The sequence below is a fragment of the Hyla sarda genome, chromosome 11 (assembly GCF_029499605.1).
Source record: "Hyla sarda isolate aHylSar1 chromosome 11, aHylSar1.hap1, whole genome shotgun sequence".
In the NCBI taxonomy this organism is placed as follows: Eukaryota; Metazoa; Chordata; class Amphibia; order Anura; family Hylidae; genus Hyla; species Hyla sarda.
The window spans coordinates 22431565-22455152 of NC_079199.1; the positions used below are offsets into that span (position 1 = coordinate 22431565).

At 44.1% G+C, this 23588-nt stretch overlaps 1 protein-coding gene across 1 annotated transcript in view; it reads right to left on the reverse strand.

Annotated features, from left to right (window-relative positions):
- The window catches only part of LOC130295676 (cytosolic phospholipase A2 zeta-like), a 47767-nt gene that overhangs the window by 5469 nt on the left and 18710 nt on the right, over positions 1–23588 (reverse strand). Inside the window, exons 7-19 of the mRNA XM_056546673.1 lie at positions 21759–21816; positions 18293–18459; positions 18098–18211; positions 17974–18011; positions 16978–17107; positions 15297–15433; positions 13520–13742; positions 12062–12176; positions 7916–8053; positions 6674–6781; positions 3994–4188; positions 1207–1373; positions 120–306 (exon numbers count right to left, since the gene is read on the reverse strand). Coding sequence (XP_056402648.1) covers positions 120–306; positions 1207–1373; positions 3994–4188; positions 6674–6781; positions 7916–8053; positions 12062–12176; positions 13520–13742; positions 15297–15433; positions 16978–17107; positions 17974–18011; positions 18098–18211; positions 18293–18459; positions 21759–21816 — 1777 coding nt within the window. The remainder of the gene's footprint in view (positions 1–119; positions 307–1206; positions 1374–3993; positions 4189–6673; positions 6782–7915; positions 8054–12061; positions 12177–13519; positions 13743–15296; positions 15434–16977; positions 17108–17973; positions 18012–18097; positions 18212–18292; positions 18460–21758; positions 21817–23588) is intronic.

The following is a 23588-nucleotide window of genomic DNA, read 5'->3' on the forward strand; positions in this document are numbered from 1 at the left end:
CTGATGACAGATTTCCTTTAAATACATAAAAAAAAATGTTTATTACTTTTTTTTTTTTTGCAGTTTCACGATGGAAATGAGGTAATGTAAATATAACGAGGAAATGTAAATATAATTACCTGGCGCTTTGTATTTGCGGAATGTGTCATTTACTAGAGGAAAGTGAAGCACTATGGGGACTCTTGGGTTATCAGCGTCCATGAACACGTAGCATTCTTTTGGCTGCTTCTCGTCTTCTTCCGTCACTGTGATCTTGGGAAACGGAATGCCTCTCTCCTTACAGTATTTCGAAGTTAGGTCGAGGACCTTTAAAGACAAGAAAACATATATATATAGTATTTATTTTTATTCTGTGGTGGGACAGGAAGGAAATGCTGCTTCACTGAATGCATGCAACTCCAGTGTCCTCTTCATTAAAAAAATAAATAAATAAATAAATGTTACTCGGCTTCACAAATGAACAATCCCCACATTACCAGGGGGGGGGGTTAAAGGGGTAATCCGGTGGAAAATAAATGTTTTTATATCAACTGGTGCCAGAAAGTTATACAGATTTGTAAATTACTTCTATTTTAAAATCTTAATCCTTCCTGTACTTATCAGCTGCTGTATACTACAGAGGAAGTTGAGTTGTTCTTTTCAGTCTGACCACAGTGCTCTCTGCTGACACCTCTGTCTGTGTCAGGAACTTGTCCGGAGGAAGAGAAAATCCCCATAGTAAACCTCTCCTGCTCCGGACAGTTCCTGATACGGTCAGAGGTATCAGCAGAGAGCACTGTGGTCAGACTGGAAAGAACTACACAACTTCCTCTGGAGCATACAGCAGCCGATAAGTACTGGAAGGATTACAATTTTAAAATAGAAATAATTTACAAATCTGTTTAACTTTCCGGCACCAGTTGAGTTGAAAACCTTTTTTTTTTTTTCTTCCTCTGGAGTAACCTCCTTCTTTAAGGGGGATGTAGTGGAAAAGATTTGCCTTGGTGGAAGTACAAAAAGTTGTAAATAAAAATAATAATAATAATAATAATAAATAAAAATAATAAATACAATTTTTATAATAATAAAATATATTATCAATAATAATAATAATAAAATTGTTATTAATAATAAATAAAAGGATTATTATTATTAATAATAATAATATTGTACTCAGGTCAAATGCATACTGGAATGGACAATATCTGCACTTCAGGCCTGACTTACCTCAAATGGAGCTTGCCAAGAGTAGTTAAAGGACAATATGACATCTACATCCCGCTCCGACTGAAGTACCAATGGAAAAGGAGAATTTATAGAGAATCCTCCATCCACAAGGTATAAATTCTCCTCCATTGGTGTTAAATCGTTGGGAAAGGCATCCAAGTGATTTCCTGAGAGGTACAGAACATGTAAGATATTTATAGATACTCAAAAATGTAAAACGAAATACTTTATATAAATCAACGTACCATGTATGCCATATACCTGTGGTGACGTGTTGTCTGTATTGGGTTATGTTCCCACGACAGAATGTCCACCCTGAAAATTCCCGGGCGGCATTCCGCAGACAGCACATGACGGTGCTAGGACCGCTCGGCAATTCACTGTTCCATTGACAGCAATGCATTTCCGAGCAGATTCTGCAGAAAGAACTGACATGTCAATTCTTTCCGCCAAGGCTGGAATCAGAATTTCCGTGGTAGATGTTTAAAGGGGTACTCCGCCCCTAGACATCTTATCCCCTCTATCCAAAGAATAGGTAATAAGATGTCTGATCACAGGGGTCCCGCCACTGGGGACCTCCGCGATCTCTGCTGCGGCACCCCAGACATCCGGGGCACGGAAGGAACTTCACTCTGTGCCGAATGACTGGTGATGCGGAGCGAGGCTCATGACGTCACGGTTACGCCCTGCTGTGAGGTCACGACCAAGCCCCCTCAATGCAAGTCTACAGGAGGGGGCATTATGGCTGTCACGCCCCCTCCCGCAGACTTGCATCGAGGGGCCGCGGCCGTGACATCACAAGCCACCGATGCTGCATCCGATGCTGAAGTCACGACCACTCCCCCTTGTGACATCACACCACGCCCCCTCTAATAATGTCTATGGGAGGGAGCATGAAGACTGTCACGCCCAATCTCATAGATATGAATGGAGGGGATGTGGTGTGACATCATGAGGGGGTGTGGCTGTGATGCTGGGGGGTGGGAGTACCCCTTTAGGGTCTATTCACAAGTACAGTATTCTGTGTAGATTTGTGCGCAGGATTTTCTCCTTCAGATTTCAATGTAAACTCAATGACTGAACACAACTTGAAATCCTGCACATCAAATCTGCGCTGAATACTGTACGTGTGAATAGCCCCTTAGGGTATGTTCCCACCTGGCGTATTTTGCTGCGGATTTGCTGCTGCAGATTTTATTTTCCATTGAAGTCAATGGGTAAGAAAATATGCAGCAGTAAATACGCAGCAAAATACACCAGGTGGGAACGTATCATTAATGGGGTATTCCAGGAAAAAACTTTTTTTTATATATCAACTGGCTCCAGAAAGTTAAACAGATTTGTAAATGACTTCTATTAAAAAATCTTAATCCTTTCAATAGTTATCAGCTGTTGAAGTTGAGTTGTTGTTTTCGGTCTGGCAACAGTGCTCTCTGCTGACATCTCTGCTTGTCTCGGGAACTGCACAGAGTAGAAGAGGTTTGCTATGGGGATTTGCTTCTAAACTGGGCGGTTCCCGAGACACGTGTCATCAGAGAGCACTTAGACAGAAAAGAACAACTCAACTTCATCAGCTCATAAGTACTGAAAGGATGAAGATTTTTTTTTATAGAAGTCATTTACAAATCTGTTTAACTTTCTGGAGCCAGTTGATATATAAAAAAAGTTTTTTCCTGGATAACCCCTTTAAGCTGCAAAAATTCACTGCACAGTGCAGCAGAATCCCATTAAAAACAATGGGACACTGCTGCGACGGAATTTCCGAGTGGATTCTGCCAGATTCTGCTAGGAAAGTCCAGCGGCTGTTACAGACAACACAGGCAGAATTGAAAATGCAAGTATAAGGCTGACTTGCTCATTCAATATAGGTACATTGATTTATGTAAAGTTGATTTTTGCCAGATAAGGCCCCGTTCCCACTACAAACTTTTCAAGACAAAAATTCTGAGCGGATTCCGCTTGGAGCACCTTTAATGGCTGCTGCTCAGTTCAGCTACAGAACGTCAGACAAGGAATTTGATTCATTCTTTCCACGGAATCCTCCCAGAAAAAAAAACATTAGTATATGGAACTCTGAATTTTTAGGGGTTAAAGGGGTATTCCAGGAAAAAGACTATATACATATATATATATATATATATATATATATATATATAATCAACTGGCTCCAGAAAGTTAAACAGATTTGTAAATACTTCTAAAAAAAAATCTTAATCCTTCCAATAGTTATCAGTTGCTGAATTTGAGTTGAGTTTTTTCTGTCTGACAACAGTGCTCTCTGCTGACATCTCTGCTTGTCTCGGGAACTGCACAGAGTAGAAGAGGTTTGCTATGGGGATTTGCTTACAGTTCCCAAGACAGGTGTCATCAGAGAGCACTTAGACAGAAAAGAACAACTCAACTTCAGCAGCTAAAAAGTACTGAAAGGATTAAGAATTTTTAACAGAAGTAATTTACAAATCTGTTTAACTTTCTGGAACCAGTTGATATTTATTTATATTATATATATATTCCTGGATAACCTCTTTAATGTCGACAAATGGCGCCGATTCTGGGCAACGAGTAAATTTAACAAGGAAATTCTATGCTGAATTTAGTCAGTGTGCACATACCCAGGCAGTGTTCTTCAAACTGTGGACCTCCACCTGTTGCAAAACTACAACTCCCAGCGTGCCCGGACAGCCGTTGGCTGTCCGGGCATGCTGGGAGTTGTAGTTTTGCAGTATTTGGGGACCACTAGTCTTATTGAACGTGAACAATCATTTCCTGTACGTTTTCCATAAATACCTTTCCATGCCACAAACTCTCTTACTCCCATGTAGTCCTTGTAGAGGTACAGGCCTCGGGTGAAGTTATACAGTTCTCCAGCCGTGAAACGTGACTTAAATAGATCCTGGAAGATGTTGGAAACCATCCCCCCTGGCATGACCAATCTTGTCTGCAGATGGCTCGGGTCATGAAAGTGTAATTTTCTGCAATTGTCTAAAATGAAAGGGGTTAAAAAGAGAATTATTGGGGGACTCTGGTTGAAATTTTTTTTTTAAATCAACTGGTGCCAGAAAGTTAAACAGATTTGTAAATTACTTCTATTAAAACATCTTAATCCTTCCAGTACTTATCAGCGGCTGTATACTACAGAGAAAGTTGTTGTCTTTTTGAATTTCTTTTTTGTCTGACCACAGTGCTCTCTGCTGACACCTCTGTCCATGTCAGGAACTGTCCAGAGCAGGAACAATTCCCCATAGCAAACCTCTCCTGCTCCGGACAGTTCCTGACATGGACAGAGGTGTCAGCAGAGAGCACTGTGGTCAGATAGAAAAGAAATTAAAAAAAGAAAAGAACTTCTTCTGTAGTATACAGCATTTACAAATCTGTTTAACTTTCTGGCACCAGTTGATTTAAAAAAAAAATTTCCACCAGAGTACCCCTTTTACAAGGCCAGGAGCGCTTGTGTTATTGACTTGGACCAGTGGTCTCCAAACTCAGGTCCTCCAGCTCTTGCAAACTACAACTCCCAGCATTTCAAGCATATCCACCCTTTTTTATGGCGGATATATCGTGACTTTCATGATGTGGCCCTTATGTAGACAATTCTGCTCACAAACCCAAAAGAGGGAGCATGATTTTGGTATTTTCTCCGTTCCCGATTAATTTATTGTAGGTTGGAAAACATTGCATTAGAGCAATAAAAAATAAATAAAAAAAAGGTATCAAAAATGTAGAATGCAATAGAAATGCATTATTTTATTTCTATTTTTTGTAATTGTCTTGTGGTGCTATAAAAAAAAAAAAAAGGAAGCATACTCACCTGCCCCAATCTCCTGCAGCCCCGCTCTGATCGTGTTGGATCCCCGCTGCTCCCGGCTTCCTCTGACATTTTGACCATGCAGGAAATGCCAATCAGCCGGTCACTGACTAGCCGAGTGGGTATTTCCTGCAGGGTTGACATGTCAGGGGTAAGAGGAAGAAGCGGGGACCGAACACTATCAGGGCAGTGCTGCAGGGGATTGGGGCAGGTGAGTATGCTTCCTTAGGGTATGTTCACACTGAGGAATTGGGGCGGAAATCACGCTGAAGATTTCCGCCCCAAAATACAGGCTTTTTTCCGCTCAGAATTAGCAGCGATTTCGCGCGGAATTCCTCACGGAAAATCAAGGTTTCATGCGGAGGAGGAGAAGAGAAGAAGTATCAAGTATTTTTTTTTTTCATGCGGAAATTCCGCGCGATTTCCGCGTGGAAATGCTTCTGACTGAAAAAAATATATAACATTGATCTCTATGGGAGAACGACGCTGATTCCGCCTGAAAGAAAGAACATGTTCTTTCTTCAAGCGGAACATACTTCCTCGTCAGAAATTCTGTACAACTCTATGGGGATTTCACTGCTGAATGAATTGGAGAGGAAAAAACGAGCAGAATTACTCGTGGAAATTCCTCTCCAATTCCTCAGTGTGAACATACCCTTGAAACATTTTTATGAAACCATAATTAACCATAATTAAAAAAAAAATCTATATTGCTTAAATACTCCTTTATAGTACAATAAAAAAGTAAAAAAAAATTAAATAACAGTAAAAACAGGAGACAAAACAAAAACAAATTTGTACCAGTAGTTTATTTTTGTAGTTGTGTTTTATATATATATATATATATATATATATATATATATATATATATATATATATATAAATGTAATGAAAACCAATAGTGTGACTGTGGCGATTTGTGCATGAGTGACACTAAATTATATTCCTTGTGTGAATGACTGACAACAATGTGAGGGGAAAAAGGTGAAAACCCCACGGGCTGACAGCCGGGCTGACTGGCTGCTGCGTACTGACTGAAGGTAGCCGACAGCCTGCGCGTTTTAACCCTAAGGGTACGGCACAACGTAGCTTATACGCAGCGTATGTTGCTGCTGCATATTTTCTCCGTCCCCGATCCTATCTAGCAGAAAGAGGTGGAGAGGTGGCCATGACTGTGGGTGAAGAGTGAGGTGGTGACCTATATCACTTATACCCAGGGTTCTCCACCAACCTTGATCCGGCCCTGGGATCCATGCTGGGAGTTGTAGTTTTGCAACAGCTGGAGGCACTCTGGTTGGGAAACACTGCCATAAACTTACATTGTATGTTTGTCTCGCTTAGCACACTCTTTTCCCATCTAGTTTTAGCTATCGGTCAGGGTCTGAACACTCAGACCCTGACTGTTCAAAAATGTTGTCTCTTCAGCAGTGCTTCCCAACCAGGGTGCCTCCAGCTGTTGCAAAAATACAACTCCCAGCATGCCAGGACAGCCAGAGGCTGTCCTGGCATGCTGGAAGTTGTAGTTTTGCAACAGCTGGAGGCACCCTTGTTGGGAAACACTGCTCTACAACATGTTAAAAGTTTTTTTTTTTTAAAGTGATAGTGCCCATTTAACACATTGTCCACCTAAAATGAATGACTGCACAAGTAAACATCCCTTACCTATTACCCTAATGACATCAGTCAAAGAATTGAGCCAGCGTATCCCGGTGCCAGAGGCCCGAGCCCAAATCTCATCAAGGTTGGCTGCAAATGCACTGCCCCAGACCCCTGAAAAAAGGGGGGGAAAAAAACAAAACATGCCAGGTTAGGTAGTATATGGTGTTAGGCAAGTCTATAGGAACATACAGATAAGGACAGGGCATCATTAAAAAAAATAAAAATAAAAAAAAACATTATTTTTGTACTTCCCATTTGTACATTGTAATTTATTGCAAGAAATATGTGGATGGACTAAGAATAAGCTAAGTACAGCACAGTACCTAGTGCTCAGGACCCCCGCAATCTTCAAAATGGGGACCCGAATCTCCCAGCTGCATGGAGTGCAAGGTCGGCACACGTTCCTTGCGTTGTCTATGGGAGCGCCAGAAATGCGCCGTGCCGACTCTACCCTAACTCCGCTGCCCCATTATTTGGAACATTTTGTTCTGAATGCTTGGAGCAGGGGGGGTTCGGGACGTCACAACCACACCCCTCGTGACGTCACACCACGCCCCCTCAATGCAAGTCTATGATAGGGGGCATGGCAACAGCCACACCCCCTCCCATAGACTTGCATTGAGGGGGTGTGGTGTGACGTCACGAGGGGGCGTGATCATGACGTCAAGACCCCCGCCGCCAGCACCCTGCGTGCTGCACAGAGATTGTGGGACCCCCACGATCAGAAATCTTTTACCCTATCCTTTGGATAGGTGATAAGATGTCTAGGGGCGGAGTACCCCTGTAAAAACATTTTTAGATCAACTGGCTCCAGAAAGTTAAACAGATTTGTAAATTACTTCTATTAAAAAATCTTAATCCTTCCAAGAATTATCAGCTGCTGAAGTTGAGTTGTTCTTATCTGTCTGGAAACAGTGCTCTCTGCTGACAACTCTGCTTGTCTCAGGAACTGCACAGAGTAGAAGAGGTTTGCTGTGGGAATTTGCTTCTACTCTGGACAGCTCCCGAGACGCATGTCATCAGAGAGCACTTAGACAGAAAAGAACAACTCAACTTCAGCAGCTCATGAAAGGATAAGATTTTTTAATAGAAGTAATTTACAAATCTGTTTAACTTTCTGGAGCCAGTTGATATATCAAAAAAGAGTTTTTTTCCTGGAATATCCCTTTAACTTTCAAAATACATTATATCTATATATAAAAACTTTAAAAGAAAGCATGCAATCCTAAAGGCTCCAGTGTTCACCTTGCAAAAAGCAAATTTTGGGTTCCTTCCTCCTGTGAATGAGATGTCCCATAAAGAACTCGCTACCAAAGTCTTCCGTGCGAATAAACGCTCCATATTTCCGAAATCCAACTTCATGGGGAGTAAATTCACACCATTCTAACAAAATACAGAACAGTGAATTACCAATACAGGACAAATTCACAAAATCCATCTGTGTTCACCAATTCTGTTACTTTCATCCATCATGTGAGTAGAACTGTATTTTCCGAATAGAGTGCCTCCAGCTGTTGCACAATTACAACTCCCAGTATGCAAAATGGCCACTGAAGGTCCCAATGGATCCCATTGACTTGAATGGGGTCCATTGGGTGTCCATTATTTAAGTGGAGTTGATGGGAGAAAAATATTGGGCATGCAGTATTTTTTTTTACTTCGCTCAACTCCTGTCTTCCACAGAACTTCCTTTAGCGGAGCTCAGCGGGGATGTGACCATGCCCTTAAAGGGGTACTCCCTTGGAAAACTTTTTTTTTTTAATCAACTGGTGCCAGAAAGTTAAACAGATTTGTAAATTACTTCTATTAAAAAATCATAATCCTTCCAGTACTTAGCTGCTGTATACTACAGAGGAAATGGTTTTCTTTTTGGAACACAGAGCTCTCTGCTGATATCATGACCACAGTGCTCTCTGCTGACACCTCTGTCCATTTTAGGAACTGTCCAGAGCAGCATATGTTTGCTATGGGGATTTTCTCCTACTCAGGACAGTTCTTAAAATGGACCGAGATGTCAGCAGAGAGCACTGTGGTCATGATGTCAGCAGAGAGCTCTGTGTTCCAAAAAGAAAAGTATTTCCTCTGTAGAATTCAGCAGCTAATAAGTACTGAGATTTTTTTTATAGAGGAAATTTACAAATCTGTTTTACTTTCTGGCACCAGTAGATAAAAAAAAAAAAAAAAAAAAAATTTCCACGGGAGTACCCCTTTAAATGTAAATGAGCTTCTTGGTGCACTTCCCCAGCCCTTTGGTGCTCTGTTCTGCACGTCCGCACCAGCCCTGTGATACACACACTTTCATAAATATTCACAGTACTCTCTTGTGCTGTGTCCTCGTCATCATGTACATCTACATATCACGAGCGTGCATGCACCTCTTCCCAGCAATGACGAGGACACAGCACAGAGTTTTTTTCATTACTTAGGAACAACGCATCGGATCTGAAATAGGTAACCCTTGTTGGATTCTGCATCACCCACACTATGGCCCTGTAGAAGCCGGTCAGTGCAGGTTATGCTCCTGTCAGTTTTGATTTAGGTTGGACCTATTCCACTTTGTAGCCTCGGGTGCTCTGATTCCAGCTGTATTTTGTTTCTTTCTTCCTGTGCTTGCCGCCCCCGTGACATAGGGGTTTTACTATTTGTTTTGTCTATTTATACTTTTACCTGTATAGTCAGATGGGCGGGAACTTTATTGCAAATTCGGGTGTCAATGATAGGCTAGGGGGGTGGGGTTAGGAACTGCATAATCACACATCTATATCTGTACAGTGGTCCCTCAAGTTACAATATTAATCAGTTCAATGATGACCATTGTATGTTGAGACCATTGTATGTTGAGATCATTGTATGTTGAGACCATAACTCTATGGACCCTGGTAATTGGTTCTGAAGCCCCAAAAAATGACAGTAGGAAAAAGTGAGTGAAGTGAATAAAACAAGTGAATAAAACAACTAATACAGATAAAGATCTGCTGGAGCTGTAATCACTGTCTATGTAGAGGACAGGAGCTTCTTCAGGGTCCTGTACAGAACACAATGTCCTAAAAATGTAATGGAGTCGCCCTCACCTGGTGTCCAAAGGAGCAGCTAACCCTGGGACAGGTAAAGAGTACAGAACATGCAATACCTCCCTATACTGTAGGGGGCGCTACCAGACACCAGTCAGAGCATACACTTCAGTAATACAGATGTTTTACCAGTGAAATTCCCATTCTGATTGGTCAGATATTTCAGCCATTGACACGTTTCGCAGATCTGGACTGTCTGTAGCATTGTATGTTGTATATGGGTTCATGTTACAAGAAAAGACCATTATATGTGGAAAATATTGTAACCTGAGGCCATTGTAAGTTGAGGAATCACTGTACCTTCCCCTCAGCCTCATATTTGAGCCCGGTTGGTTCCAGCCCATCTGACACTTAAGTAAAAAGTGGAAACAAGTAACTCACTTGGAGTGAAGATCCCTCAGCACTTCCAGACACATCAGTTGATATAAAACACAAGCTTTTATTTTGTCTTCTTAAAAAACATCAAGGTAGCAAATCATGTTAAAAACATGGACCGACGCGTTTCGGCTGTACAGTGGTCCCTCAACATACGATGGTAATTTGTTCCAAATGAACCATCGTTACTTGAATCCATCGTATGTTGAGGGATCCGTGCAATAATAATATAGAAAGTTATACTCACGTGCCCCCGCCGATCCGGACCGTCACCGCTGTCCTGGTCGTCGCTGTCATCACGTCCCCAGGGTGTCCTTGCTGCTCCGGACCGTCACCGCTGGCCAGGATTGTCGCTCTCCATCGCTGTCTTATTGGATGACGGGACGGCGTGCGGGGCGACGTGATGACGACGGAGAGCGACGGCCATGCAGCGGAGCCCGAAGAGGACAGTCCGGAACATCGAAGACAGGTGAGTGACACTCACCGGACCACACGGGGCACCTTAAATGGCTATCCGGCTGCAGCTGAAGCAGTCTGCGCTGCCGGATAGCCGTTTATGCTATGGCCCTGACATAAAAAAGCATCGTATGTTGATGCTGCCTTCAACATGGCCTCTGAGAGGCCATCGTATGTTGAAATGATCGTATGTTGGGGCCATCGTAGGTCAGGGAATTACTGTATAGCGTTTCTCAAGGTCTGCTCAAGACAAATATATTATGCCGAAAAAATACACAAATGTATACAAAGCTCCTCCCATTTGTGCACATCACTTCCTGTGTCATTCCTGAATTTAAGCTCCATATTTACACTTGCTTGATTATGTGCCTGCGGTTTAAGGGAAAAAAAAAAAAAAAAGGCCCATAATCAATCAATCAAGGAAGCGATGTGCACAACAGGGAGGAGCTTTGTATGCATTTGTGTATTTATTCGGCATAATATATTTGTCTTGAGCAGACCTTGAGAAAGGCCATACAGCTGAAACGCGTCGGTCCATGTTTTTAACATGATTTGCTACCCTGATGTTTTTTAAGAAGACAAAATAAAAGATTGTGTTTTATATCTACTGATGTGTCTGGAAGTGCTGAGAGATCTTCACTCCACTACGTACCTTGTCCACGGCAGCAACGCCCTGACAGCACCTGGAGCAATCAGGAATCATGACAACTCACATGGAGAGGTGAGCGGACTTTTCTTTCTTTTTGTTAAGTAAAAAGTGAAAATAGGAAGCCAGGCAACTAAATACCTGTAGCTCAGTAAGGCTGGGTTCACATCACGTTTTCCCCATATGGGAGCGCATACAGCAGGGGGGAGCTAAAAACTTGCGCTCCCGTATCCCTACGTATGCGTCCCGTATGTAAATCATTTCAATGAGCCGACCGGAGTGAAACGTTCGGTCCGGTCGGCTCATTTTTGCCCCATATGCGCTTTTTCCCCAGACCTAAAACCGTGGTCGACCACGGTTTTAGGTCTGGTTGTAAAAGCGCATACGGGGCAAAAATGAGCGGACCGGACCAAACGTTTCACTCCGGTCGGCTCATTGAAATGAATTACATACGGGAGCGCAAGTTTTTAGCTCCCCCCCTGCCGTATGCGCTCCAGTATGGGGAAAAACGTGATGTGACCCCAGCCTGAATGCGGTCTTTACAGGTGCCTGCTCGGAGCGGTAATACGCTGCTACAAGCAGACACATTTCGATGTGCGAGTTGCCGTGCGCATGCGCAGTATACTCGACATCGTGGCAGCTCTTGGCCTAGCTCATAGAGCAGGGGGAGCGGCGCATGCGCAGCGACTCGCACATCGCTTCAGTGTGTCCGCTCCGAGCAGGCACTTGTAAAGGCAGCATACAGAGGTCGTTCAGCGGCGGATCCGCAGCGTAAAATACGCTGGGGATCCGCTTGTGTGAACGTACCCTAATACAGGAAAAAGTGTCTCAAAAATCCCATACCTGCAAAGTCTCCACCACTGATATTCGCTCTAACATTGACTCCAGCATAGATAGGATAAGGGTTCTGACCCCTGCACACGGAGTTCTGCTGGTCCGAGAGTTTAACTGGATTATCCTGCAATACAAGGAAAACGTCATACAAGGATTCAGATACATTTATAGCAAACAATTCTGCATATGGAGGGTTGTGCCGAGGAAAAGTGGTGCAGTTGTCCATAGCAACCAATCAGATTGCTTCTCTTAATTTCCAGAGGCTTTTTAAAAAATTAAAGAAGCAATCTGATTGGTTGCTATGGGCAACTGCACCACTTTTCCTCTACACAGACTTGACAAATCTCCCCCATAGTGTTTAAAGCTGATGGATGTGCACTGAGCGATGCATTGGCAGCATTGGGTCGTAACATCCATGAGGCACGGTGATTACCCACTGCGGATAGGGGATAACTTTAAAAGTTGGGAAAACCTCTTTAAATGGCTACTGTCCGATTCAAAAACTTTTTATATGTTGTACATCTTAGCAAAACATTAAAGGGGTACTCCGGGGCTCAGCGTTTGGAACAAACTGCTCCGAACGCTGGAGCCGGCAGCTCGTGACGTCATAGCCCTGCCCCCTCATTACTTCACGCCCCGCCCCCTCAATGCAAGTCTATGGGAGGGGGCATCACGCCCCCTCCCATAGGCTTGCATTGAGGGGGCGGGGCGTGACATCATGAAGGGGAGGGCTATGACGTCACGAGCTCCTGGCACCGGTTCCAGCATTCTGAACAGTTTGTTCCAAACGCTGAGCAGCGGAGTACCCCTTTAACCTTTCTAATATACTTCATTAAAAATGTTGCCCATTTCATTAGAAATGATGTTTTATAAGAAAACACCATCCAGAACATAATCCTGTCTGGCTGCAGCATCGTCTTTTTCCCAGCTGAAACACAGAATGGGACAAAGACCAGGAAGAGAGGGCGGGACTAGCACTCCTCTGTGCTCACTCCTGTCCTATCAGACTGCAGCATGAAAACAGAAAGGAGGGGGTTACAGAGCAGCCTGCAGTGATTGGATGAAGAGACCCAGCCCAGCACTGCAGACAGGGAGGAAGTGAATGCATGGTGAGTGAGGGCAGGCGCAATGCAATACTTGCCTTCCTGAGCAGTGGATGTCAGAATGAGTGAGCAGCAGAACAGAGGGATTTGTGAGCCAAATAAAGAAGCTAGACATATAAAAAGACACGTGAAGCATCTGCATGACCTAGTAACTAACATATATGAGCATTATTTTATTTCAGTGATATGACAGGTACGCTATCAGCAGCTCGTATGTTCCATTTCAAAGAAAATTTTAAATGTTGAAAAAGCAACACAAAGACTTTCGTAGTGTATTTTGCATTCTAAGTATGACTCTTTACTATTCACACAATTATTTTCATTACACCCTATAATCTGTATAAATAAAGCCGGTATTGTGTACCTTCTGGTGGAGGAAATATTCTAACACAAGACCCCACAAGTCACTGAAATTCACTTTGTGTCCGTCCCGCTCCAGGGCCATCAGCTCCTGTGTGCACTGTTTGAGTCTTTCTGCAGAAAAGGCCCCAGATTTGCTGGATGTTACAAATTTCTGCACTCTGTCTATTGGTTCCTTAAGATCTTTGTTTGACCATTCAGGATCTTCATAAAGCGTAGACATACACCTGGCGTAAACAGAGGTGTTATATGTAAGAAAAAGTAGCTAAATATAATAAAGAGTCATAAAAAAAGTCTACATGCTACAGGTACAAAACAACTATTTATCCTCTTAAAGGGATACTCCGGTGGAATTTTTTTTTTTTTAAATCAACTGGTGCCAGAAAGTTAAACAGATTTGTAAATTACTTCTATTAAAAAAAATCTTAATCCTTCCAGTACTTATTAGCTGCTGAATACTACAGAGGAAATTCTTTTCTTTTTGAACACAGAGCTCTCTGCTGACATCATGACCACAGTGCTCTCTGCTGACATCTCTGTCCATTTAAAGAACTGTCCAGAGTAGGAAAAAATCTCAATAGCAAACATATGCTGCTCTGAACAGTTCCTAAAATGGACAGAGATGTCAGCAGAGAGCACTGTGCTCGTGATGTCAGCAGAGAGCTCTGTGTTCCAAAAAGAAAATAATTTCCTCTGTAGTATTGAGCAGCTAATAAGTATTGGAAGGATTAAGATTTTTTAATAGAAGAAATTTACAAATATGTTTAACTTTCTGCCACCAGTTGATAAAAAAAAAAAAAAAAAAAGTTTTCCACCAGAGTCCCCTTTAAGGATGCAGCAATTTTTGCTTTTTTGTTTTCCCCCCCTCACATTTTATTGGCCATAACACTTTCAATTTTCCCCCTACAGACCCATGTAAGGTTTTTTTGTGCCACCAATTGCACTTTGGAATGACATCACTTATTTTACCACAAAATCGATGGCAAAACAAAAAAATATAAATATGTTACAGTTAAAACCAGTTCTAACTGAACGCCTTTGTCAAAACTAGAATTTACTGCTGTTCCCTAGTTGAAACCAGTTTTTACTGAACGCCTTCATGGAAACTAGAACTGTATTAGTTTTTGTTTTGATTATTTTATTTGAAAAAGGGGAAAAGGGGGTGATTTAAATTTTAATAAGGGAAGGGGTTTATTTACATTTATTCACTTTTTTTTTTTTTTACATTTTATTCACTTTTTTTTTTTTTTTATTCCCCATAGGAGACCACTACATGCAACCTTTCAATTTCATACACTGAACAATGCTGTGCCATAGCCCAGCAGTGATCAGTTATCGGCGCTCCACTTGTACAGGCTGCCTGCACAGTTGGGGCTCCAAGCAGACTGCACAGAGCATGGTAAGGGACTTTTGGCCACGCTCTCAGCTGATCGTGACTCTGCGATTTCGCCGCGGGGGTCCCAATTAGTTATCCTAAGTAATTGGCAATTGAATTTTGCCACTTTTAGATGCCGCAATCAACTTTGATCATGGCATCTAAAAGGTTTATGTCGGACATCACGCTGATTGGTGATGTCCGGCCTGGACCAAGCGGATCTGAAGCTTATCATGTGACTTGCATCGCAAAGGAAGGTCACTATGTAGAAAGGTGATGTCATTAGATTTTTTATGTCATTTGCCTTAAAATAGAGTTAAAAAAATAAAAAAAAAAGAGTGCAGAAACTTTTTGATCGCTCCTGGTATATTTACAGAGTGCCCCACAAGATATATCCATATCATACCAAGTTGATCCAGACACCCCAGATAAGTAAGTGGTGCTGTCCAGTAACTTCAGATCTTGAAGGCCTTGAAGACTTCCGTAGAATGAAGTCATTGCTCTTGTTCCTCCACCAGAACCTATAACTGCGACTACAGGAACCTGTTTCGATATAAAAATAATTTTAAAAAATGATGTTGTTGAGCAGACTCTTATTGGCCACATTCTGTTACTTGGCTGCCGGTTCTTCGGCTGGCTTCACATATGCTCGGTTTCTGGCTCAGTGTAGCCAGCCTGAAATTTGCCCCAACTGATGACAAAAAAGCATCCAGTTGGCATTAATTGCTGGCATTAACAGCTCTTGGTGTCCACGTTCCCGGTTTCAGCTCCTGGTATCCATGTTCCTGGTTTCAGCTCCTGGTATCCATGTTCCTGGTTCCAGCTCTTGGTATCCACGTTCCTTGTTCCAGCTCTTGGTATCCACGTTCCTTGTTCCAGCTCTTGGTGTCCACGTTCCTTGTTCCAGCTCTTGGTGTCTACGTTCCTTGTTCCAGCTCTTGGTGTCTACGTTCCTTGTACCAGCTCTTGGTGTCCATGTTCCTGGTTTCAGCTCCAGGTATCCATGTTCCTGGTTCCAGCTCTTGGTATCCACGTTCCTGGTTTCAGCTCCTGATGTCCACGTTCCTGGTTTCAGCTCCTGGTACCCATGTTCCTGGTTCCAGCTCCTGGTATCCATGTTCCTGGTTCCAGCTCCTGGTATCCATGTTCCTTGTTCCAGCTCCTGGTATCCATGTTCCTTGTTCCAGCTCTTGGTGTCCACGTTACTGGTTTCAGCTCCTGGTATCCATGTTCCTGGTTCCAGCTCCTGGTATCCATGTTCCTTGTTCCAGCTCTTGGTGTCCACGTTACTGGTTTCAGCTCCTGGTATCCATGTTCCTGGTTCCAGCTCCTGGTATCCATGTTCCTGGTTTCAGCTCCTGGTATCCATGTTCCTGGTTCCAGCTCCTGGTATCCATGTTCCTTGTTCCAGCTCTTTGTGTCCACGTTCCTTGTTCCAGCTCTTTGCGTCCACGTTCCTTGTTCCAGTTCCTGGTATCCATGTTGCTGGTTCCAGCTCCTGGTGTCCATGTTCCTGGTTTCAGCTCCTGGTATCCACGTTCCTGGTTCCAGCTCCTGGTATCCACGTTCCTGGTTCCAGCTCCTGGTGTCCACGTTCCTGATTCCAGCTCCTGGTGTCCACGTTCCTTGTTCCAGCTCCTGGTGTCCACGTTCCTGGTTCTAGCTCTTGGTGTCCACGTTCCTTGTTTTAGTTCCTGGTGTTCATGTTCCTTGTTTTTGTTCCCTTGTCCACGTTCCTGGTTCTAGCTCCTGGTGTCCACGTTCCTTGTTTTAGTTCCTGGTGTCCATGTTCCTGGTTCCAACTTCTGGCCTAGTTCATGTTCTGCTGCTGTATCTGCCTTTACAGCCACTTACAGTAGTATGGTAGACTGATTCCCTTCTAATGGCAATCATTGGACCATAGCTTTGGGTTCTTTTACATAATGTCTTTCTTTATATTTTAGATTTTATGTATTTGTGGCTGGATGTGAACCAAAAACAATGTAAAGGAGAATCCTCTGAATAGAAACCAAAGGGTGTCAACCTATGGATATGCCTGCTCATTTCTTATATATATATAAATTGTTCCTCTTTACTATGTTACTCACCTCATCAGGTTCTGTATTAAGATCCAGGGCATTTTTAAGAGATTGTGCAATAACTTTCTTTCTCTTCTTCAGAAAATCTCTCTCTCCATAAGAAAGTTCAAATCCAAGTCGGATGTCCAGTTCCTGGAACCTAAATGCAGACAAAACATAAAAGATGATGCAGGTAAAGTATTAAAAAGTGAAAAATATAAAAATGATATATTAGAATGTTAGTTCTGGATGAGATCCATTTTTCTATGAAGATGGTACAGAGGGACCGGCCAAAGATTCCAATTTACAGGGGTATTCTGGAGGAAAAAAATGTTTTCAAATCAACTGGTGCCGGAAAGTTATAAAGATTTGTAAATTACTTCTATTAAAAAATCTTAGGCCTCTATTGCCATCGGACTCTGCTATTTGGAGTTCCGTCCGCAATCCGTCCAAAACGACGGGAATTTAGCGGTTAAAACAATAGTGCAGGCACTATTTTTTTCTCTGTTAAATTCCTATAAAATTACCAGATCCCCGATGGACCCCATGCAAGTGAGTGGGGTCCGTCGGTACCCGGTAGTAGACATTTGCATCCGACCCGTTTCAAGGTCCGATCGGCTCAAAAAAAAAAAAAAGACAATCGGACCCTTAACGGGTCGGATGCGAACGGCAATGTGAACCCAGTCTTAATCCTTCCAGTACTTATCATCTGTGTAGATGTAATCAGTTGTGTAGATCTTTCCAGCCTAGCCACAGTGCTCTTTGCTGCCACCTCTGTCCGTGTCTGGAACTACAGCAGAAGCAAATCCCAGGACATGTATACCAGGACATGCCTTCTGAATAAGCAAAATGAATTCTACTAGTTCTGTTTCCCTAACATATAGATTTTCAAAAATGTAGTATACTGCCTTATGTCAAAGCTAAAAGTAACATATGTTTTATTGATTTACATAAATTAAACTGTAACAAAAATTAATCATTCTGATAAAAGTCATTTAGCTCAAGAATATAACCCATGGAACTGACCTCTCTTCTTTAGTAATACTCATATTGACAACGTGATTCTGGGGGTTAAAAAAGAAACAGAATTAAAATGTTTTCATGATTCATAAACTCCCGGCAGAGTGAAAATGTAATAAAATGTTCTCACCTTGGAGAGAGGTAGATCGATGTCAATCTCCTGCCCTTCAGGGAGTGATGATATAGGTACCGATCCTTTACCCAAATATAATGTCCGCTTGTCAAGTTCAGGTGCCAGGTCATTCTTAACAAAACATATATATGTGTGTAAACAAGCAAAAAAAGGCAAATTTTCTACATAAATACAAGTGGAGATTGGACTTACCGGCGCTACCCTTAGAGTATTTAACAGGCAGACGTCTAGATGTGGACTCGTATCCCTGTCAGCATGGAAAACAAAGTTGTCTCCTTCTTCATTTTCAGTCTTCTCTAATGGAGCATTTATCTGTTTCTCATAGGACCCGGGCACAGACAACTTCAGCATGTAGTTCCCTGAATAATTAGAAATGTTCACATTTAGGCTTATATTGTACTGGGTCACTCCATCCCATTCCTGCACCTCACCTCCAGTATATCCCTGCACTTTAGTGTGGTTGAGATACTGCTAGATAAAACTCCAGTATAGACCGAAAAATAATTTGTAGGGCTTTTCTGGGACTTATTGACCTATCGTTAGGACTAAGTAAATAGACCATACTGCTTCAACTCCACAGAGGGAGTACTGCTTCACCTCCACAGAGGGAGTACTGCTTCACCTCTACAGAGAGAGTACTGCTTCACCTCCACAGAGGGAGTACTGCTTCACCTCCACAGAGGGAGTACTGCTTCACCTCCACAGAGGGAGTACTGCTTCACCTCCACAGAGGGAGTACTGCTTCACCTCCACAGAGGGAGTACTGCTTCACCTTTACAGAGGGAGTACTGCTTCACCTCCACAGAGGGAGTACTGCTTCACCTCCACAGAGGGAGTACTGCTTCACCTCCACAGAGGGAGTACTGCTTCACCTCCACAGAGGAAGTACTGCTTCACCTCCACAGAGGGAGTACTGCTTCACCTCCACAGAGGGAGTACTGCTTCACCTCCACAGAGGGAGTACTGCTTCACCTCCACAGAGGGAGTACTGCTTCACCTCCACAGAGGGAGTACTGCTTCACCTTTACAGAGGGAGTACTGCTTCACCTCCACAGAGGGAGTACTGCTTCATTTCCACAGAGGGAGTACTGCTTCACCTCCACAGAGGGAGTACTGCTTCACCTCCACAGAGGGAGTACTGCTTCACCTCCACAGAGGGAGTACTGCTTCACATTTACAGAGGGGGTACTGCTTCACCTCCACAGAGTGTGTACTGCTTCACCTCCACAGAGGGAGTACTGCTTCATCTCCACAGAGGGAGTACGGCTTCACCTCCACAGAGGGGGTACTGCTTCACCTTCACAGAGGGTGTACTGCTTCACCTCCACAGAGGGAGTACTGCTTCACCTCCACAGAGGAAGTACTGCTTCACCTCCACAGAGGGTGTACTGCTTCACCTCCACAGAGGGAGTACTGCTTCACCTCCACAGAGGGAGTACGGCTTCACCTCCACAGAGGGAGTACGGCTTCACCTCCACAGAGGGTGTACTGCTTCACCTTCACAGAGGGGGTACTGCTTCACCTTCACAGAGGGGGTACTGCTTCACCTCCACAGAGGGGGTACTGCTTCACCTCCACAGAGGGTGTACTGCTTCACCTTCACAGAGGGGGTACTGCTTCACCTTCACAGAGGGGGTACTGCTTCATCTCAACAGGGGGAGTACTGCTTCACCTCCACAGAGGGTGTACTGCTTCACCTCCACAGAGGGGGTACTGCTTCACCTCCACAGAGGGAGTACTGCTTCACCTTCACAGAGGGGGTACTGCTTCACCTTCACAGAGGGAGTACTGCTTCATCTCAACAGGGGGAGTACTGCTTCACCTCCACAGAGGGAGTACTGCTTCACCTCCACAGAAGGTGTTCTGCTTCACCTCCACAGAGTGAGTACTGCTTCACCTCCACAGAGGGAGTACTGCTTCACCTCCACAGAGAGAGTACTGCTTCACCTCCACAGAGAGAGTACTGCTTCACCTCCACAGAGAGAGTACTGCTTCACCTCCACAGAGAGAGTACTGCTTCACCTCCACAGAGGGAGTACTGCTTCACCTCTACAGAGAGAGTACTGCTTCACCACCACAGAGGGAGTACTGCTTCATCTCCACAGAGAGAGTACTGCTTCACCTCCACAGAGGGAGTACTGCTTCACCTCTACAGAGAGAGTACTGCTTCACCTCTACAGAGAGAGTACTGCTTCACCTCCACAGAGGGTGTACTGCTTCACCTCTACAGAGAGAGTACTGCTTCACCTCCACAGAGGGAGTACTGCTTCACCTCCACAGAGGGAGTACTGCTTCACCTCCACAGAGGGAGTACTGCTTCACCTCCACAGAGGGAGTACTGCTTCACCTCCACAGAGGGAGTACGGCTTCACCTCCACAGAGGGTGTACTGCTTTACCTCCACAGAAGGTGTACTGCTTCACCTCCACAGAGGAAGTACTGCTTCACCTCCACAGAGCGAGTGATCCGGCCAGTACCAGGCAAAACAGAAGGAAAATAAAAGCACCGTGACTACTGACCATCGAATAGAGGGGGTTGATGTAGGTGGTATTGTAGCTTAGCTCTATTGACATGAATGGAGCTGAGTTGTAATACCTCAACTATTCTGAGGACAGGCGTGGCACTGTGGCTAAGTATTTTTTAAATTTCGGTTAACCATTTTAGTCTCCACTTGTTTTGATCCAAAGCCAGAAGCATATTCAAAAGGGATGGAAAATGGAAAATATAAAGAAAGACTGTATACTTCTCCTTCCTCATAGATCCACATCTGGCCTTGGCACAAAAACTGCACTTTTCTAAAACAAAAAAAAATAAAAAAAATAAACAAACAAAAAAAAAAAAAAACTGCAAAGTAGCGATCCAGCCTTAAAGGGGTTGGGCACCTTTATCACGTATTTTAATGTAACACCCCTGTGAGTATAATGGATGACGTCCACAGACTATTAGGCTTCTCTGCGGCCCTGTTCTCTCTCATCACTCGGCTCAGCCCCCGGTCCCTGTATACAGCAGGACAGCTGATTCCTCCATACATGGCTGCCTATGGAGAAGCTTGTGACGTTTATAGTAGAATCACATATTGTTGTACAGAGGGATCCTGTCAGTCATGCTACTTATGGCTCAGGCAGCATGACACAGTTGACAGGCTCACTTTAAAAGGGGTACTCCACTGGCCAGAATTTGGAAGTAAATGTTCCGAACGCTGTTTTCGCGCTGCCAGGGTCGGCCATGCCCCTTGTGACATCACGACCACGCCCCCTCAATGCAAGTCTGTGGGTGGGGGCGTGACGACCGTTATTACATTTAAATCTTTGTATCTGATGTTTCATATAACAGATTGTAGCAAAGCTCATTTGTAGTTTTGTATAAATTACAACCATAATGTTTATCATCATGTGACCTTGGCCATTGTCCACTTTTTCAATGAACACAGAATGAGAAACATATTGGGGGAGATTTCTCAAAACCTGTGCAGAGGAAGAGTGGTGCAGTTGCCCATAGCAACCAATCAGATTGCTTCTTTCATTTTCCACAGGCCTCTAAAGAGGCCTGTGGAAAATGAAAGAAGCAATCTGATTGGTTGCTATGGGCAACTGCACCACTCTTCCTCTGCACAGGTTTTGATAAATCTCCCCAATTGTTCTATGATAACAACATCTTACCGTTCTCCTTATTTTCATCATACTTAATTCTTCCTTCCACACATACACAAGGATGAGCCTGAGAAGAAAACACCACAAAGAGAAGAAAACACCACAAAGAGAAGAAAACACCACAAATCACAAATGATTTCACTCAGCGCCATTACAGAAGTAACATTTTAAAGGGGTTATCTGGTAAAAACGCAAACATTTAATGTTGTATCTAATTTTTTTATAGAAATTATGGCTTATAAAAGAATAAAAATCAGAAAATCACAGCTTAAACCAAATAAACATAAACTAGTGTCCTCCAAAATCATACATCACTGATACAATAAAACATAACATTTATTGGTTACTTAAAAACAGTCTGTCCATCAAAGAAAAAAACATTAACTTGGATAAATACAAGAGGTCCCACAAAAAAAAGGGGGGGGGGGGGCAATGTTCACCTGTGGGTGAAATAACCCAACAAATGTTGGGTTATTCCACCCACAGGTGAACATTGGTCCCCCCCTTTTTTTTGTGGGACCTCTTGTATTCATCCAAGTTGATGGTTTTTTTTCTGTGATGGACAGACTGTTTTTAAGTATCCTATAAAAGAAGACCACTAGGGGTCCCCATTCGATCCAGAACATAATCCTGTCTGTCTGCAGCATCATCTTTGTCTCAGCTGAAGTACAGGCTAGGATAAAGTCCAGGAAGTGAGGTGGAGACTAGCACTCCTGTTACGTCGAGCGCTCCGGGTCCCCGTTCCTCCCCGGAGCGCTCGCCTCATCTTCGTTGTTGCAGCGCCCCGGTCAGATCCACTGACCGGGTGCGCTGCGGTCCCGCCTTCAGCCGGGGTGCGATTCGCGATGCGGGTAGCGCCCGCTCGCGATGCGCACCCCGGTCCCCGTACCTGACTCGCTCTCCCTCGGTCCTGTCCCGGCGCGCGCGGCCCCGCTCCCTAGGGCGCGCGCGCGCCGGGTCTCTGCGATTTAAAGGGCCAGTGCACCAATGATGGTGCCTGGCCCAATCTTCCCAATTAGCTTAATTGGTAATCACCTGTGCACTTCCCTATATTACCTCACTTCCCTTGCACTCCCTTGCCGGATCTTGTTGCACTTGTGCCTAGTGAAAGCATTCCTTGTCAGTTCCTAGTCCGTGTTCCTGACCTCCTGCCGTTGCCCCTGACTACGATCCTTGCCGCCTGCCCCCGACCTTCTGCTACGTCCGACCTTGCTTCTGCCTACTCCATTGTACCGCGCCTATCTTCAGCATCTTCAGCAGCCAGAGAGGTGAGCCGTTGCTAGTGGATACGACCTGGTCACTACCGCCGCAGCAAGACCATCCCGCTTTGCGGCGGGCTCTGGTGAAAACCTGTAGTGACTTAGAACCGGTCCACTAGCGCGGTCCTCGCCATCCCTCTCTGGCACAGAGGATCCACTACCTGCCAGCCGGCATCGTGACAGTAGATCCGGCCATGGATCCCGCTGAGGTTCCCCTGCCAGTTGTCTCTGATATCGCCCGACAGATCGCCCATCTAACCCACCAGCTGTCGGAAGTGTCCACCATTTTGCACCAACATCCCCTGCCAGTTGCCTCTGATATCGCCCGACAGGTCGCCCTTCTAACCCACCAGCTGTCGGAAGTGCGCCAACATTCGCAACTTCTTCAGCAATCATCTCCTCCGCCAGCTCCTGCACCCCTTCCGCAGCGAGTGGCCACTCCTAGCCTCCGCCTGTCCTTGCCGGACAAATTTAATGGGGACTCTAAGTATTGCCATGGCTTTCTTTCGCAATGTTCCCAGCACTTGGAGATGATGTCGGACCAGTTTCCTACTGAAAGGTCTAAGGTGGCTTTCGTGTT